This window comes from Diadema antillarum, unplaced genomic scaffold (assembly GCF_040938485.1).
Source record: "Diadema antillarum isolate AM-2024a unplaced genomic scaffold, OU_Dant_1.0 seq00001109_RagTag, whole genome shotgun sequence".
Classification (NCBI taxonomy): Eukaryota; Metazoa; Echinodermata; class Echinoidea; order Diadematoida; family Diadematidae; genus Diadema; species Diadema antillarum.
Window position 1 is genome coordinate 143,948 of NW_027271925.1, and position 16,211 is coordinate 160,158.

The window sequence follows — 16,211 nt, forward strand, 5'->3', positions numbered from 1 at the left end:
AAAGATTGTAATTGATGGAGACCATATCACAGTTTATGGAGTCTAAAGACCTGGAGGTGTGGGGAGTAGTTCATGATCTGTTTTGCCTCTCAGCTTACGACAACAAAAACATTATAAATCAAAACTAATTTCCTCAATTCCAAATATAATGCTTTAACTTAGGATATAGTGCAGAAATGTTGGATTTCATTCTATTTTCTGAGAAATTGACAAATTTCTACTGAAAGGATCACTAATCTTGATATAAGCAAAGTTTTTCGATTTGGACACTTCTCCTGAAGGTGAGTACTACTATTTTTTTTCTTTCAAGTGCTGCCAAATATGGCACATTCCTGGCAAAACACTTGTCAGTAATGCGGTCACAGTTACAATCTGAAATATCAATTATACATTGAACACGACCTCCACCAAGAAGGTTCTACAAACTTCCACACGTGTTTCGTCCTAAACAGGAAGAAAGTAATGTATTAAACCTCGTACACTAGTACAATGGATAAAACTCGTCAATCAATGACCACTGACACAGATTCTACTGGTCATGTTTACAGAGGTAGTTGTACAACAGGCCATGATTCTTTACGTTTACGTACACAATGACATCCATATTCAACTCAGAAAAACATTCAAAATTGTTGTTCTTTCAGTCCACACATGATATGGAAGCACCAACCTGTAATTTAATCATAAAATACTTTAAATGTTATTCTACGTACTTTACCTAGCTACCACTACACATCTACACAATTTCAAGTTTTCAGATGAGCATTTATACAAAGCAAAATAGAAAATGGAAAGAAAAAAAAAGACATTACAGGCCTATATACAGTCTGTATCTCCAATTCAAAGGCTATGCTGACATATATATTCATGAGTTGAGAGTAAATCATTTCAGCTATACTTTTCCTAACATACATTGCAGTTTTCATATCTAATGTTTCATACTCCAAATATGCCGTGATTACAGCAATGTGTGCTCTGTAGACCCAATCTTTGTAGGAAGTTGCTCACTTCTTTCAGAGTTTGGGCTTGCATGTTTCTCCATGAAACAATTTACTCTAAAAGCTACAAATGCATTCATTGTACTCTTTAAAAATGCATCTATAGGCATGCAGGTGTCAATGTGATTTGCTAGAAGCATACTCTTTCTATATGTACTTCAAGCAAAAGATGGGCTACAAACAAGAAATTCTTATTGCAGCAGCAAAGCTTGTATTTAATAGACAGCTTGATGAGAACAGTCTCCCCTCATATGTTGTACTGTATGTGTTGATTGAGTGACTACAGCGAAATTGGTAGCCTTGTACATCAGTGATCATTTGAGGAAAATTGGACAATCTATCTAAAAGTTATTATTTCTTTAAGTCTTAATCTATCATCACTAGATGAGAAGACTAAAATAAAAGTGTTTCATTTCTTTTACAAATAAGGACACATTCCTTTGACTTGTTATTGACATTTTATATAATTTAATTTGTTATGAATTCTCCTTGCTTTCTGAATGAGGTATAGTCAATTGCTCTTTGATCCCACTAATTTCATAGTAGCAAAATGAAAATACAGTACATTATCATAAAATTGTCTTTATGATGCTGTTCTGCGGTGATGTGACAAACTGTTGTAGCCTTCTAATCCAGTGATGGTGGCACTGAAACTTCAAATATTCATAACTTTTTAACAGATTGTCCAATTTTCCTCAAACCTTCCCTGATGTGTTCTACTGATATTGCTGCATTTTCTCAATCTTTACGTAAATGTGAAGGTGGACTTGTCCTTTGAACAATCCATAACTTTGGAACACACTGTCAAATTTTTAATCAAACTTCCCTGATGTGGTCTACTCATATTGCTGCATTCACTCAATCCTCATGTGTATTTTGGGGGAACTTCCCCTTTCACAATGGCACTCTTTTTTTTTCTGTCCTGCATTCCTCTTGAAAGTTAATCAAGAGCCTGTTGAGCTGCTCATACTTCTCACAAGAAGTCGACATAAATAAGACTTCCGCCCAAGTATGCCACGTGAATTCACTGCACCTACATCTCTTCCAGGTCTACTTCCTTTGAAAACTGCCCCAGTCTGGATCTCTAGGTTTTCTGTGGAGAATTTCAAGCAATCTCACTGGAAATGCAGCTCGACATCATACTCTAAAATTCCCATCCATTTCACAGTTGCGTTTCTTTTCACCCCACATTCAGATTCGTTCGCGCTGTCCCTCTGTTTTTATGCTACATGGTGGAAACGAGAAAAGAAAGTCTTTTTAATAGATAGGCCTACACTGTACATGTATATCCTGGTACATTATACGGTCACTTTGCAGTGTGCTATATCACAGAGGGACGAAGATTTTACAAAACTTTGCTGTATGATAATAATAATAATAATAATAATAAAATTGCATTGTAATCGAGTCATACACTTGTAGCCCACGTACCTACAAAGTGTACGTATGAGCTTGGATAGAAGAGAGCACCTTCAACATACATATGTACCATGATAGAATATTAGAGTGTGCAGCTTTTCAGTGACTTTCCCCAAAGAGTATTCCCATTGTGCTGTAATGACTGATATTAAGAAAACTGTATCTCGTATTCACACAAGCTTCCACTGCATTATGTGGAGGCACAAACTTTTCACACACTTTTTAAAATACAATTGTTGGCAGCAAGTGACCTCCTTAAAGGGATCATACAGTTTTGGTTGAGACCTAATTTCAGGTTTCTAACATTTTTTTTTGTGAGATAATGAGAAACCTCTTACGAAATACTTGTATGAAAGAGCATGTAATTCTATGAGGAATTCCAACATTTCTTTGATGAAAATTGGTTTTGAAATGGCTGAGATATCAAAAAAAGAGCGATTCTAATAAAGTGTGGGACCCACACTTTATTACGATCGCTTTGTTTTACTTTGTTTTTGGATGTTTCAGTCATTCCAAACCCTATTTAAACTTTGAATTCCTCTTAAAATGGTATGCTCTGTACTATTGTGTTTTCTTGGTATCTCGTAAAAAGTTAAAAGCCCAATTCTCATCTCCACCAATACTGTACTATCCCTTTAAGGAGATAATATACGAGTACAAACTCTGATCCTGTATTAAAGATAGGCCAATAAAACATCAGCCAAGGAGTATTCTAAACAAGCAGACCCACAAATATCTCTCTTTAAAGGGGATGGCCAGTAACTGATCAGTGGGAATCAGTGAGAATGCTCGAGGATGATTGTTCCAATCCTTGAGGGATTCATTTAAGAGTACATTATACAAAGTATATCTACTGTTGTTGGAAAATTATTTGCTTCAGAATGGTGTCATATTCAAGTAATGTGCGGTTTAATGTTTCCAGGTTAGCATGCCTGGTCAGTGATGGGGCATTAATCTGCATATTACTTGAATATGAGACCGTTCTGAAGCAAATTATTTTCACACAACAGTAGATATATAAGGTACTCTTAAATGAATCCCACAAGGATTGGAACAATCACCCCTCAGCATTCTCACTGATTCCCACTGATCCGTTACTAGCCATCCCCTTTAAACATCTTCATTGTATTAATGCTACACAAGTTTCTTCTTTTCTGTTTACTGTATATGCCGCATACACACATATCGGTATGCCAAATATCTTGCAAGGTTTGTATTTTCGCAAATTTCACGGGTCGGGCGTTATTCCCAAATTTAAAAACTCTAAACTCGGATCTGGACATGCATGTGACGTGCAAGCATTCATTTCTCCATTCCATGCTACTCCACAATTGCATGTAACCTTTCATGAAATTGTTGGGAAGTCCCGATTCGGGAAAAACTGTTATACAACATGCACTATGGCACTGTATGTAATATTCAAATGGGGTTCAACTCACAAAGACATGTTCTTAAATTGAGGTACACTGTCCTATCTACAATGACCAGTATGCCTTGTACTGTACTCTCATTTAAGTACAAATGATGTAGAACATACGTTGCATATTATAAAGCAAATTTGTTTTGTAGAAAATGGTAACACCATAAATCCACTCTGTCACCCCACAGACATACAGTGTACAGTGTAATGGTTTCACAGTTTGAGGTAATTTCTGCTTAGTTTTTTCTCTTATATCAGAATGAAATAAACATTTATGTCCATAGAATGGGCCAGATTGCACGATATAAAACTTACTGTAAAATGCCCAAGCTCCTCACTACAAATCCTGTTTCGATCCCTTTCTCCCTAAAAATCTCTTACGTACCTGCTCTCTGACCTTGGAATCTCTGCTGACATCATCAGAGGAGGTTCATTTTCATTCAAAATATTTTGATATTCAAAAAATTCAAGATTCACTGTATGCAATTGTTGCTTGAATTCACAAAGCATAATATGCACTAAGTATTCCAACGATAGCATGGAGAGCATAAGAATTTGTTTTCATGGTCCCTTTGAGTGAACTCATTACTACAGTCACACCTGTCTCTAGTGGCCACCTGTCTATAGCGTCCACTTTCATTTCCCTTGTTTGTATACAGTACATTGTAGGTTTGACTGTACACGTGTACTGTACTAGCTCGTGATGATCTGGATTACCTAGAGAGTGGACTAATCCAGCATACTGGCACACGTTTAGCCCAGGAGGACTTTCTTGAGTGTGTTCCTGGGTATGGGGACCTCATCCTCTGACTCATCGCTGCTGCTGGGCTGGCTAGCGCTGCTGCTGCTGCTGCTCCGGCTGGCCGAGGAGCAGGATGGCGAGCAGAGGTACTGCATGAGCGGAAGACGGTACTTGCCGCAGAAGTCCACAAATTTGATGTGCTGGATGCGTGCATTGAAGTAGACGCCTGGGAAGGGTGGATAGGGGAATAAATGGAAGATCAAAACGTAGTCTTAAAGTGTCAGCTGATTTAACCACAACATCAATCAAAACGCACTGTTATAGATCTATGAATGTGAGACTCCCACCATACTAGTACCTATGTCACAGGGTGCTATACTTTGTAACAAACTCACCCCAGGGTATCTTGGCCACTTGCTGCCCCAGGGGTGGGGGTGGGGGCTCAAATTCGTTATGTTCATAATATCTGTAGTGCTGGGTGGGGGTGGGAGGGAGGGGGGTGGGGGGAGAAGAGAGGGGCAGTTACAAACAGGATGATTGATAACACCCACATTCCATCAAACCAAAAGTGGGAGGGCAGGGGGGTTACAATGTACAAATGTACATTGTAGGTTGATTGACAACACCTACAATGTATACATTCCATATCTGTTCACACAGCTGTCATCTTTCAAGGTAGGTCCTACACTCATGAATCAAATTTCGTGTGACACTGGTGATACTATTCAATTCTTTGCTTTCCAGCAAACAAATCTGAAAGCACCCTATCGCAACATACTTTTTATCGCAACACCTGTGTGCAAAATTTGCCAGTGGAGTACAATAACACAGATTCTGGAAGGTTAATGCACTTCACTTTGAAATGCATTTTGTCAGGATTATTACACATTTCTACTGTAGGTGGACTACATGTAGAAGGAATGCAAGATTTTTCACATCAATACAGAATATTGCGCAAGAGCATCCAGTACTCACACTCAGTATCCGATATACATGTAAAGCAAGGCTTTAGCCACACAAAGCAGGTACGCTTGCACATGCGGTTGTATTGATTGGTCTCATTGTCTCACCTCCCTGGTCTGACAAAAAACTGCCGTGTCATGCCTTTTGACACTCAACCATGTAATCCTCGCTAGACGCTGCCTGCCCCCCCCCCCCCCCCCCAAATGTACTCGTAACCCAATTTGGGGGGGGGGGGGCACAAAATCATCACCCATTGAGCTTTCAGGAGAAGCATCTACCAAAAAGTTGAAACAGCTGACCTATAATATTGACCCTGAACAGCGTGCTGCAATACATGTACAATGTACAATGAAAGCACGGCCCATTGTTTGTCTCCAGTATCTCCATGTCAGCCTGGTAAAGGATTTGCGTTCTGAGGCGAAACAAGCAGCTCACACGAGATCAGCTCCACTGTCCATATGCAGTAGGCACAATACACATTGTATGTAATCCATTTTAATAGTTTTTTAGTCCATAAACAATGCAGCAAAGTTTTGAGTAAAAAAAAAAAAAAGACTGACCTCTTCAGCATTTTACTGAATTTGTGTATCTCTCACATGCCTTCAATTTAAGAGCTACTCAACAATACATATCAATCTAGCTGAGAAGGATTGTTGGTACAACGTGTGTACGTCTAAGTAGTTAAAGGCCTGCTACCCCAGGTCTGCTAACTACTGTACTACTTTATGACCTTCCAGTCTCAGTTTACTTCTTTCATCCCAGTTTGCACACTGAATTTCTATTGAACACTGCTTCCCTCCTTTGTCTTTCTTCCTCGGATATTTGTGTTTGTGCTGCTACCATGTAAGTCCTGAAAGCACTACCCGTTACAGGGCTGCCAACTCTCACGCATTGAGCATGAGACTCACACATTTTGGTCCTTTCTCACTCTAAAACTTTATTTCATTTGCATGCATTTCTATTGATCTCACTCATTTTGACTCCTAAATTATAGCATTGGCCTATGGGAGTCTCACTCTCAACTAGTTTCCAGTGTTGGCAGCCCCGCCGTTACGTTACAGAACCACGGAGGTGGGAAGAGAAAAAGAGAATCCATGGAAATGGATAATGCAGAGCACTGTGCAAGGAGAGTGAGCTTTGATGGTCCAGTCACGACCAGGAAACATGACATACTGAAGGTGAAGGTCACCTTGATCCTACCCTGGTTGAGTCGAGGTGCACACATTCAAGATACAGCGAACTGGACATGGTTGACCCCTGGATAGAGTCATGGCTGCCTGTTTGCTGTGCAAACAGTGACATGGCAAACTGGGTCTTGTTCCTTATCTCTACATACAGACAAGAAATGGCTATCTCTCCTAGGGAAGTCAACTGGCTTTCAACAGGATACACCTGAGTACAATAACAGCTTTGCCCTAAATGTGTCATTCACACAAGACAAAATAGTGGGATGTACAATGTACCATACAAAAGATCCAAGTACTGTACAGAGTCTGTAGCTTCAGTTTACATATGTTTGAAGCTCCTTGGTATGTGGATCACAACCAAAAAGGTACTAAGATTTTTTATGGCTATTTTATATTCAAACGGAGATTTGAAATATTCCCAGCTACAAAGCTGCCGACTCAATTTATAATTTGTCAACCAGATTGTGCATGCCCAAACGCTACTGAAATTGTGACCCTTGCAGGTTGCTACATAACTTTTTTTTTCCCATTAACAACTTGCCCAGTTGGGCAAGCAGACTGTCAAAATTGCTTTAAACACTTGCCTAAACATTAATTTTCCTTGCCCATAAAAAAGTCCAAAATACAAGAAAATGATATAGAAAATCATGTGTGAAAGTCAAGGGCGTTTGGAGGAACAAACTCGGTCCGATCAAGTGTTGCCGAGTTGCACTGCACTAATAAAGGCTTCTTCACAAAAGTGTTGGACAGTTGCTGATATGAAATACAAAGTGTTGCATTACTACACAGCCATCATCTTTGGGCTCCTGTATGGTTTGACTTTGTGGGTTTGTTGGGGGGAATAAGTGAAAAAAAAGTACAAGTGCAAAATTTAGGAAAGTGTTTGTTCTCATTGTTCAATAACATTTGCCAAAATTTGATTTTTCCTTAAACCGGGCCATCGGGCAAGTGCTAACAGTGTTATGTACAATACATGTGTATGTGGCCCTTTGTCCTTGTGTTGGTGATCTTGAGGAGCTGCCGTGATGTGTGCTGTATTCGTGAATGATACATTGATTACAACGTATCTAGTACTTAGGATAAAACATCTCGAGATTATTTTCTCGGACAGCATTCACATGCTTTCAAAGTCCGTGAAAATCCACTATTAGATACAAATGACCACTGCATAAATTCTCAAATTAAGGCTGTATTAAATGCCAAAACAATCGGAAGACTTCTTGGGATTTGGATCAACATGTCTAAAAGGACACGGGCAAATTTTTAAAGATTTGGACTGTGATGCAAAGCTTGAACTTTGTACCCCACTAATTTGTGTCGGTGTAAATAATCGCAAATCCATTAACTTCAGCAGTTGAGAACAAATTATTCTACCCTTCTATTCAGTGCTCAGGATTACTTGTACGCTGACTTGCAAATTTTGTAGTCAGATGAGAAGTGTGGGGAGGAAAAGTAATTATAGAAGTTGTAAATACACGTTGTATAATACGTGTATGTCAAATAAGTATTTACATGTATAATGAGCAAGCTTTAAAAGCACTTAAAGTATCCACACAAGAAAGAGAGATACAACAATTTGTATCACTTGAGATTGTACATGTATCATGAAGTCTGTGTGCAAAAGGATTTAGTGCCCATTTTGTATCCACATTACAAGTGTATCGTGTGTAAATACTCACTTTACAGAAAATATGCTGTTTTTACCTAGGATGTGCTATTGAAACCTCGAGCCATGTTTGTGTAAACTTGTGTACATTGTACGTATGTGATATCACGCTGTACAATGTACATATCACACTGCTTGACGTTGTACAGACCATCTGAATTTTGTCATTGTCATTGTCATCTGATTTTTGTCATGCAATATTCGATCAAAAAGAAACAAAACTCTCTCACCGTTGCATCGAGGATTCAGACAATGCCCTGCCGAGTCTAGATATCTCAGGAGCTCTCCTGGCAGGTCTTCCTTTGTATATTGCACCTGATTGTTCTTCACGGATCTAGCCGCCAACTCCAGTAGCGTGGGCGGGTTCCACGTCAAATCCCGGACGAAGCGCACCACCAGCGGGTTACCCCGCAAACTCAATTCGCAAAGTTCGGTCAGAGAAATAATCTCCGGGGGAAGGGTGGTTAAGTGGTTGTTGTGGAGGCTCAGGGAGCGCAGCTGTTTTAGCTGTACGAGTTCAGATGGCAGTGAGGTTAGACGATTGTCGCACAGTACCAGCGACAGAAGAGATTGCAGGTTGCCCACATTGGACGGCAGTGTGACCAGGCGATTGCCTCCCAAGTAAAAATGTTCCAACCTGAAATTTGAACAAAGCAGGAGGCTGATTCACATTCAACTTCATTAATCATACATACGTACAGTGTACATGGGATACTACACAAGCTACACAATGTACAATTGTGTTTGTGGTTTTTTTTTTTTTGGTTGTAAAAAAAAACTTTGAATTTTTAATTACTGTATCACATAATACAAATTGAGTTCCCATCCCTACCAAAACTTAACTATCCATTGAAGCGTAACCCTTTCTATGCTAATGAGTCAAGGCAAATGAGCACTACAGGTTGTACTCTTACACAGAAGTGTATGAGCAGGTAACATTATGTGGCATGCAGAAGGTTGAGTAATTGCATCTGTGTACACGTATACGGAGAGAAACAGTACACATTGTACAATGTACAGATGCATGTGCCATGACTCCTGGACGATCTTGAGTGTTTGTGTGTGTGTGTGTGTGTGTGTGAGTGTGTGAGTGCAACACTCACTTTCCATCTACCGATGATACATTATTTTCATCTTTCATAGTGGCTAGTGTTTACCCAGTATTCTGAGTCAATGTTAATAGTTCAGCAATTTCTATGAACCTCTGCACACACACTGTTCAGCTGTTCTACTGTAATTGAATACAAACACCAAAAGTCTCATGGAAAAAACAAAACGAAACAAAAACAAAAGCAAACACACCCACGCACGATGTCTGTCCAGCATCTGCATCACACAAATGTACAAACACACACACATCCATACATCCAAAGTCTGCAAGAACCTTCAAGATTGCATGGATTGATGGAGCCGGAGGCAGACTGAACCAGAAGGATATTAAAGGAATAGTTTACCATTTGCGGGTATGAAACAAAAACTCAGCACTAGTGGCAGTGCTTTAAAACAGTTCTAAAATACAGATGAGTTAGGGATAGACATGGTCTACATGTACATCATGTGTAGAAACTACCACTGTACAAATTCGAATCAGAAAAATCGATGTTAAGTTAACAATTAAGTAAATTATTGTTAAATATACAAAATGTGAACAATAGTTAATAAATATGTTTCTAGTCTACAGATTTTTAAACCATCTGTACGTCTACAAGGTGTAGACAGTTTACAAGTATGTTTTATTGAGAAAATACTGGTACCCAGGTATCCCCTTTAATATTTTCACAGGTTTCGATTACAAAGATTTAATGAAATGGCAGAATGTTTTTTGGTAAAACTTCGTATGCATATGCATCAAATAATATAACATATCTTGATTTCTTTTTAATCACTCCTCCAAAAGGTAAATGGAAGGGCCTGAAGACACTGATGTTAAGGCTTCAAAGAGGAGAACTCACCTTGTTAGTCTCTCAATTTGAGAAGGGATATCTTGAATCCGATTTCCTCCCATATGGAGAACTCTCAAAGTCGATATTTCTGTGAGTTGGACCGGAAAGTTGAGGAAAAGATTCCCACTCAAATTGAGGGTCTGTAAAGCTGGAAACGTCGATAGGTCTTTTGGCAAGGAGTCACTGTTTAATAGATTGTTTTTGCAGGTGAGCGTTTTCAAGTTCGGGAGTTGCAGAAGTTCATCTGGCAATCTGGTGATGCGATTTGCACTAATGTCTAGCTCGATGATGCTGACAAAATTGTTGATCCCTGCGGGGATCGTTGATATCTGGTTTCGACTAACATCAATAATCTCAAGTCTTTCTTTGTGTTCGACCAGATCGTCAACTGGAAAAACGTCGATTCCTTTTCTAGAATACATGGCTATTCGTGGGTCGTTATTACAATCTGCGTTGAGACGTGCACGGAACCTTCTCGGCATTCCTCGGGCAAGCCTCGGGGAAGAAATCTCTGAGCGCTCCGTACTCACACGCGCAACCTGACAACCGCTCTTGCAATAAATATTTTCCAGTAATTCGTCCTTCCCTTTCACTCCGCACTGACTCCTGGTTGACTGACACTTCGATGGAATTCCATGATTCTAGATAAATTACTCTGGCCAATTCCGAAATTATTTAAAGGCAAAATAAGTCCACGACGTAGGTCATATCCCCCTTGGAATGCCTGCAGCAGCGTCAATGCCCTCATATAAAATGCGTACCGTGTGTGATAGGTTTGTTAGTCTTTCTCGGATCATGCAGCGCAGCAGCGCAGCTGCTGTAATGCTGTGTCATGTACTGGTACTCGTACCCGCTACGTACACCGCATATGATTCGAGTTGAAAAAACCCGATACATGTAGTACATAGCCGCGTCGCCGATACACACTCCCAGCGCATTACCAAGCCGGTTGAATGCGGTTTCGGCTTTGTACGTGCACCGCGATTATCAGTGAATGGTACCGATGCTGCGTTCCCACGCGAACGCCACGGTTACATCATTCCCTCACAGCTGCTTACATCATTCCCCAGCATATCACCATCCGCGCCCGCTCCCCATACTGTACTGTGTGTTCAGTAATCGAGTTCTACCTCTACTTTTACTTCGGTACTCGACAGGATCCATCACTCTGCATGTAGCGTCTAGAGATTGTGTACAAGGCTTCGATTCGTACACCTTCTAGCTACAGCGTAGTTACGAACCTACGCGTGCTTAGCGACAAAATCGATACTCAGAGCAATCCACACTCGGAGGGAGTCGCTTGTATGCTGTAATTCTTTGTCAAGAAAAAAAAAAAGAAAGAAAGATACATGTAGGCCCTATATTTGATATTTGATCCACACCATGGATGCCGAGCTGCATGAGTAAAATAGAAACAAAGAGATTTTTCTCCTCTGCGGAAAATCTCTTTGAACAGAAATGATTTAAGAGAAAACATACAAATATTGATTGCTTTATGATATAAAGCAATCAATATTTGTGTGTTTCTCGGAGGCGGGGATGCTAGGGGTGCTGCAGCACCCCCTGACTTTTTGGAGCAGGGGGGCGTAGCACCCCTATGGAAGATAAAAGTTGGGGGTGCTTCTGCACCCCAAACTTTTATCTTTTTTACAGGGAAAATTGTTTGTTTGTTTTTTGATAGAAAACTGTCCAAATATCCCACCCAAAGTGTGCATCAAATCACTGAATTTCATTTCTGAAAATGCAAAATCTCCATAGCGTGATGGAAGGTGTGTCCCCTCCCACACAGAACAAGCTTATAATGATATAAGCACAGACAGCACTATTTTTTTTTGAAACTGTCTCAATCTTTTACCCAAAGTGTGCACCAGTCAATTCTGAAAATGCGAAATCTCCGTCGTGTTGGAGGGAAATGCCCCTTCCCACGATATTTTCCTGTCTATTCTAGAGTATTCAAAAGCTCCCTCGTAAGCAGGGGTGCGGGGCAGTTGCCATACCCCCCCCCCCCCATAATTTTCGTAATGTCAGAGATTTTCTTGCTTTTTTGATGGAAAATTGTCCAAATATTTTACCGAAACTATGCAAGGAATTGTTGCAGTTCAATGCTGAAGATACATTATCTCTCTCGCGTGGGAGGGGGATAGTCCTCCCCCTTTTATCCTTTCCCATGGATTTAGTACATATCTTTAGATTGACATATTTCCGAATGATTATTTCATCAAAGTCACAAAAAGATCTGTCATTTCAGTTCAAAAAATGCAAAAGTTCCCTCGTGTGGGAATAATATCCTCCTTTCATTTAGGCCTTAACCATTTCCCCGCTTAGTTCCCCTCCATAGACTTTGTATAGCAGTACACTTCGGGTATTTATAATTTCCCAAATTCCACCAACAATTTGTTTAGGAGATAATGGCACATGAATTCCAAAAATGCAACAGTTTCCTCGTATTAATGGCATCAATCCTGGAATAAAAATATTGGGTGGGGGGCTGTGTAAACACATCACCCTACTCCCACCCTCTCCATCCACCTACCCCCCCCCCCCAAAAAAAAAAAGATATATAAAAAATCCCCACGATCTTCCTAACTGTCCAGATATTTCACCAAAAATGCATCATGTTGTCTAATTTCAATTCTGAAAATGAAAAATGTCCCTAGCGTGGGAGGGATACCCCCTCCCACACCCTACCCCGTTAGGCCAACTTCCATACACTTAATATAGACTTATGAGATTGACACCTTTTCGGAATGTTTCATCAAAAAGTGCGCGCCAGATCACCTGTCACCAAAAGTTCCTTAATTTCGAAAGGGGGATGTCCTCTTTCATGTTTACTTTTATTCCCCCACTACATTTAGTTGCTTTATGCTTCTTTATTTGACGGTCTTTTTTTCAAATATTCCATCATAAATTACTATAATTGATGAGTATAAACAATATATTTTCATTTCAATCCTCAAAATACGAAGGCTCTCTCAAATGGGAGGGGTAAGGGACACCCCCTTCCAAAACCCTCCCCCACATGCGACCACCCCATGCATTGATTGTGGCTATGTTAGATATTTACATATTCCACCAGAAGACTGTGTGCGCCAGAAATTCCAGATCTTTGAATTGCAATCATAAAGATGCAAAAGCTCTCTCATGTAGGAGGGGGATACATCCTCCCATCACATCCTTCCCTCGCTTGGTCTCCCTCCATAGATGACTTACTATCGTCTGATATTCAGGAAATTCCACCAAGAGCGTGCATCAGATCGTTGTACATTGTATTTCAATTCTAAAAATGCAAAAGCTCCGTTGTGTGGGAGGGGGCTAACCCTCCCATCCCTGCCTCATCAACTGCCATTATATTTATTACACAGTGATGACGCACACGCGGATCAAGAGCTGACTAATACCCCGATTTAATGGTCGTTTACATTTCTGTGATTATTTATTTTTCATACTTCTTTAAAAATTTCACCCAAAGTGTGCACCAGAACGTTGAATTTCAGGTCTAAAAATTCAAAATCTCCCTCGAGCGGCAGGGGGATACCCCCTCCCACACCCTCCCCCTTTAGGTCCCCTTCTATGGACTTATTCAAAGTGAAAGACCCACACACACTTCTATGATTTAAAATTTTGGGATATTCCACCAAGAGTGTGCATCAGATCGTTGTACATTGTATTTCAAATCTAAAAATGCAAAAGCTCCATCGTGTTGGAGGGGGCTACCCATCCCATCCCCACCTCATCAACTTCAATACAATTATTAAACAGTGATGACCCACACGCGGAACAATAGTTGATTGTATACCCAGATTTAATGGCCATTCTGATTTCTGTGAACATTCATTTTTCATACTTCTTTAAAAATTTCACCAACAGTGTGCACCAGAACGTTGAATTTCAGGTCTAAAAATGCAAAATCTCCCTCGAGTGGCAGGGGGATCCCCTCCCACACCCTCCCCCTTTAGGTCCCCTTCTATGGACTTATTCAAAGTGTCACACTTCTCTGATAAAAAATTTGGGATATTCCACCAAGAGTGTGCATCAGATCGTTGTACATTGCATTTCAAATCTAAAAATGCAAAAGCGCCATCGTGTTGGAGGGGGCTGCCCATCCCATCCCCACCTCATCAACTTCAATACAATTATTAAACAGTGATGACCTACACGCGGAACAATAGCTGATTGTATACCCCAATTTAATGGCCATTCTGATTTCTGTGAACATTCATTTATCATACTTCTTTAAAAATTTCACCAAAAGTGTGTACCAGAACGTTGAATTTCAGGTCTGAAAATTCAAAATCTCCCTCGAATGGGTGGGGGATACCCCCTCCAACACCAAGTGAAGACTCACACACGGATCAAGAGAGAACAGCTGATACCATGTTCAAGAACATTATCATCCATGAACATAGTTTTCTTTCTGTTTTGATAGGAGAATTTCAAAATTTACCACATAAAGTGTTTACAAGATTGTTGAATTTCACTAAAAATGCAAAAGTTTCCTTGTGTGGCAGAGGGCTTTTTCGCCCTCGCTTCAATGTCTTTATCCCTCCCTTCACCTCCCACTGCCCCCTCCCCCCCAAAAAATGTCGACAGTTCTTGTATGGCCTATGCATCCCTCCCTCCCCCCCCCCCCCCCATACTGAAATGCTGCTAATTATTATGGTCCGGCAACTGAACGGGTGGGTCAGGGGTTTAGCACCCCTGTGAAAAAAGTAGCTCCCAGGGGCCTGGTTTCTCTTAAATCATTTCTATTTATCCGAAAAAATAATAATAATGATAATGATTATCATTATCATTATTAGCCTAATCATAGTCCCCTATTATTATTATATGAAAAAAACCCAGCGAATATGACTACTAATGGAACTATTAAAGTTGAAATTTATAGAGAATCTAGAAATATGACAAGTTTGATATCTACGGAAAGCTAAGAAGCCACTTAACAAAACTGGATATCTTTTAGACGATGTAACTTTACCCCCAAACTGTTTGTGAGATTGTAAAAACACCCAATTTCCATGACCACGCATAGCTCCGTTCGCTACAAGAAACATCGGATTTGAGTGACGTCACCAAATGTGTATGAGCTGATTTGCCGTACGGCTATATGAGACCCGCTCTGGCAAAACCCGAAACTTCTCGGCAAATGTGATTTCGCGCTACAGCCCAAAAAAGGTCAAAAATGACCTTAGGGACCAAATTGACATTTTGGTATCACGTTGTAGGGGAAATTTTCTATTTTCTGATTGATATCAACAACATTTCGAAATATTCTACAAAATGTGGAATTTTGAAGAGAAAAGTGGGATGTCAATCTCAAAAGTTGGCCAATTAAATCTTACGTCTAAAGACCAAATCGCCTTCGCTTACGGCGAAAATGACTGTTCTTTTGGCGATCATGTCTAAGATATTCTGCGTTGAACCTTGACACACTTGGTACCTACAGAAAGCTCTACCTCTGCTTATTCCAAATATGGTCATGGCATGATGTCATGCTACATTCACAAAGCGAGTCGGACACTGAGACTTATGTCAGAAAAGAAGAGGTCAGAACGGTATTTTATGTAAGTTCTGGACGACGCTGATGCGGTGCAGGCTGATCTGTTATCCGCTATATATCCTTGCCTTAGATTGGGGCGAGAATTGGGCTGGTTTGGTAGTGGGGAAAAAAAAGGCGTTCGTTCAAAAACAAACAAACAAACAAACAAACAAACACACACACATACACACATTATACACACAAACTTCTATACACGCACAACCATACACACACACACACACACACACATACTCACACTTCTGGTTCTTAAAGACAAGTTATCAAACAAACAATGCACAAAAAATACTTGAAAATCATCATAAAACCTATGATTCTC

The 16,211-nt window shown here is 40.1% G+C and overlaps 1 protein-coding gene across 1 annotated transcript; it reads right to left on the reverse strand.

Annotated features, from left to right (window-relative positions):
- Positions 1-4,559: 4,559 nt before the first annotated feature.
- On the reverse strand, positions 4,560-11,064 carry LOC139743821 (leucine-rich repeat-containing protein 58-like). Its single transcript, XM_071654278.1, has 3 exons — positions 10,348-11,064; positions 8,626-9,032; positions 4,560-4,805 (listed from the first exon to the last, which is right to left on the reverse strand). The coding sequence occupies exons 1-3, from the start codon at positions 10,818-10,820 to the stop codon at positions 4,591-4,593; spliced, it is 1,095 nt and encodes a 364-aa protein (XP_071510379.1). The 5' UTR covers positions 10,821-11,064; the 3' UTR covers positions 4,560-4,590.
- Between the last annotated feature and the right edge of the window lie 5,147 nt (positions 11,065-16,211).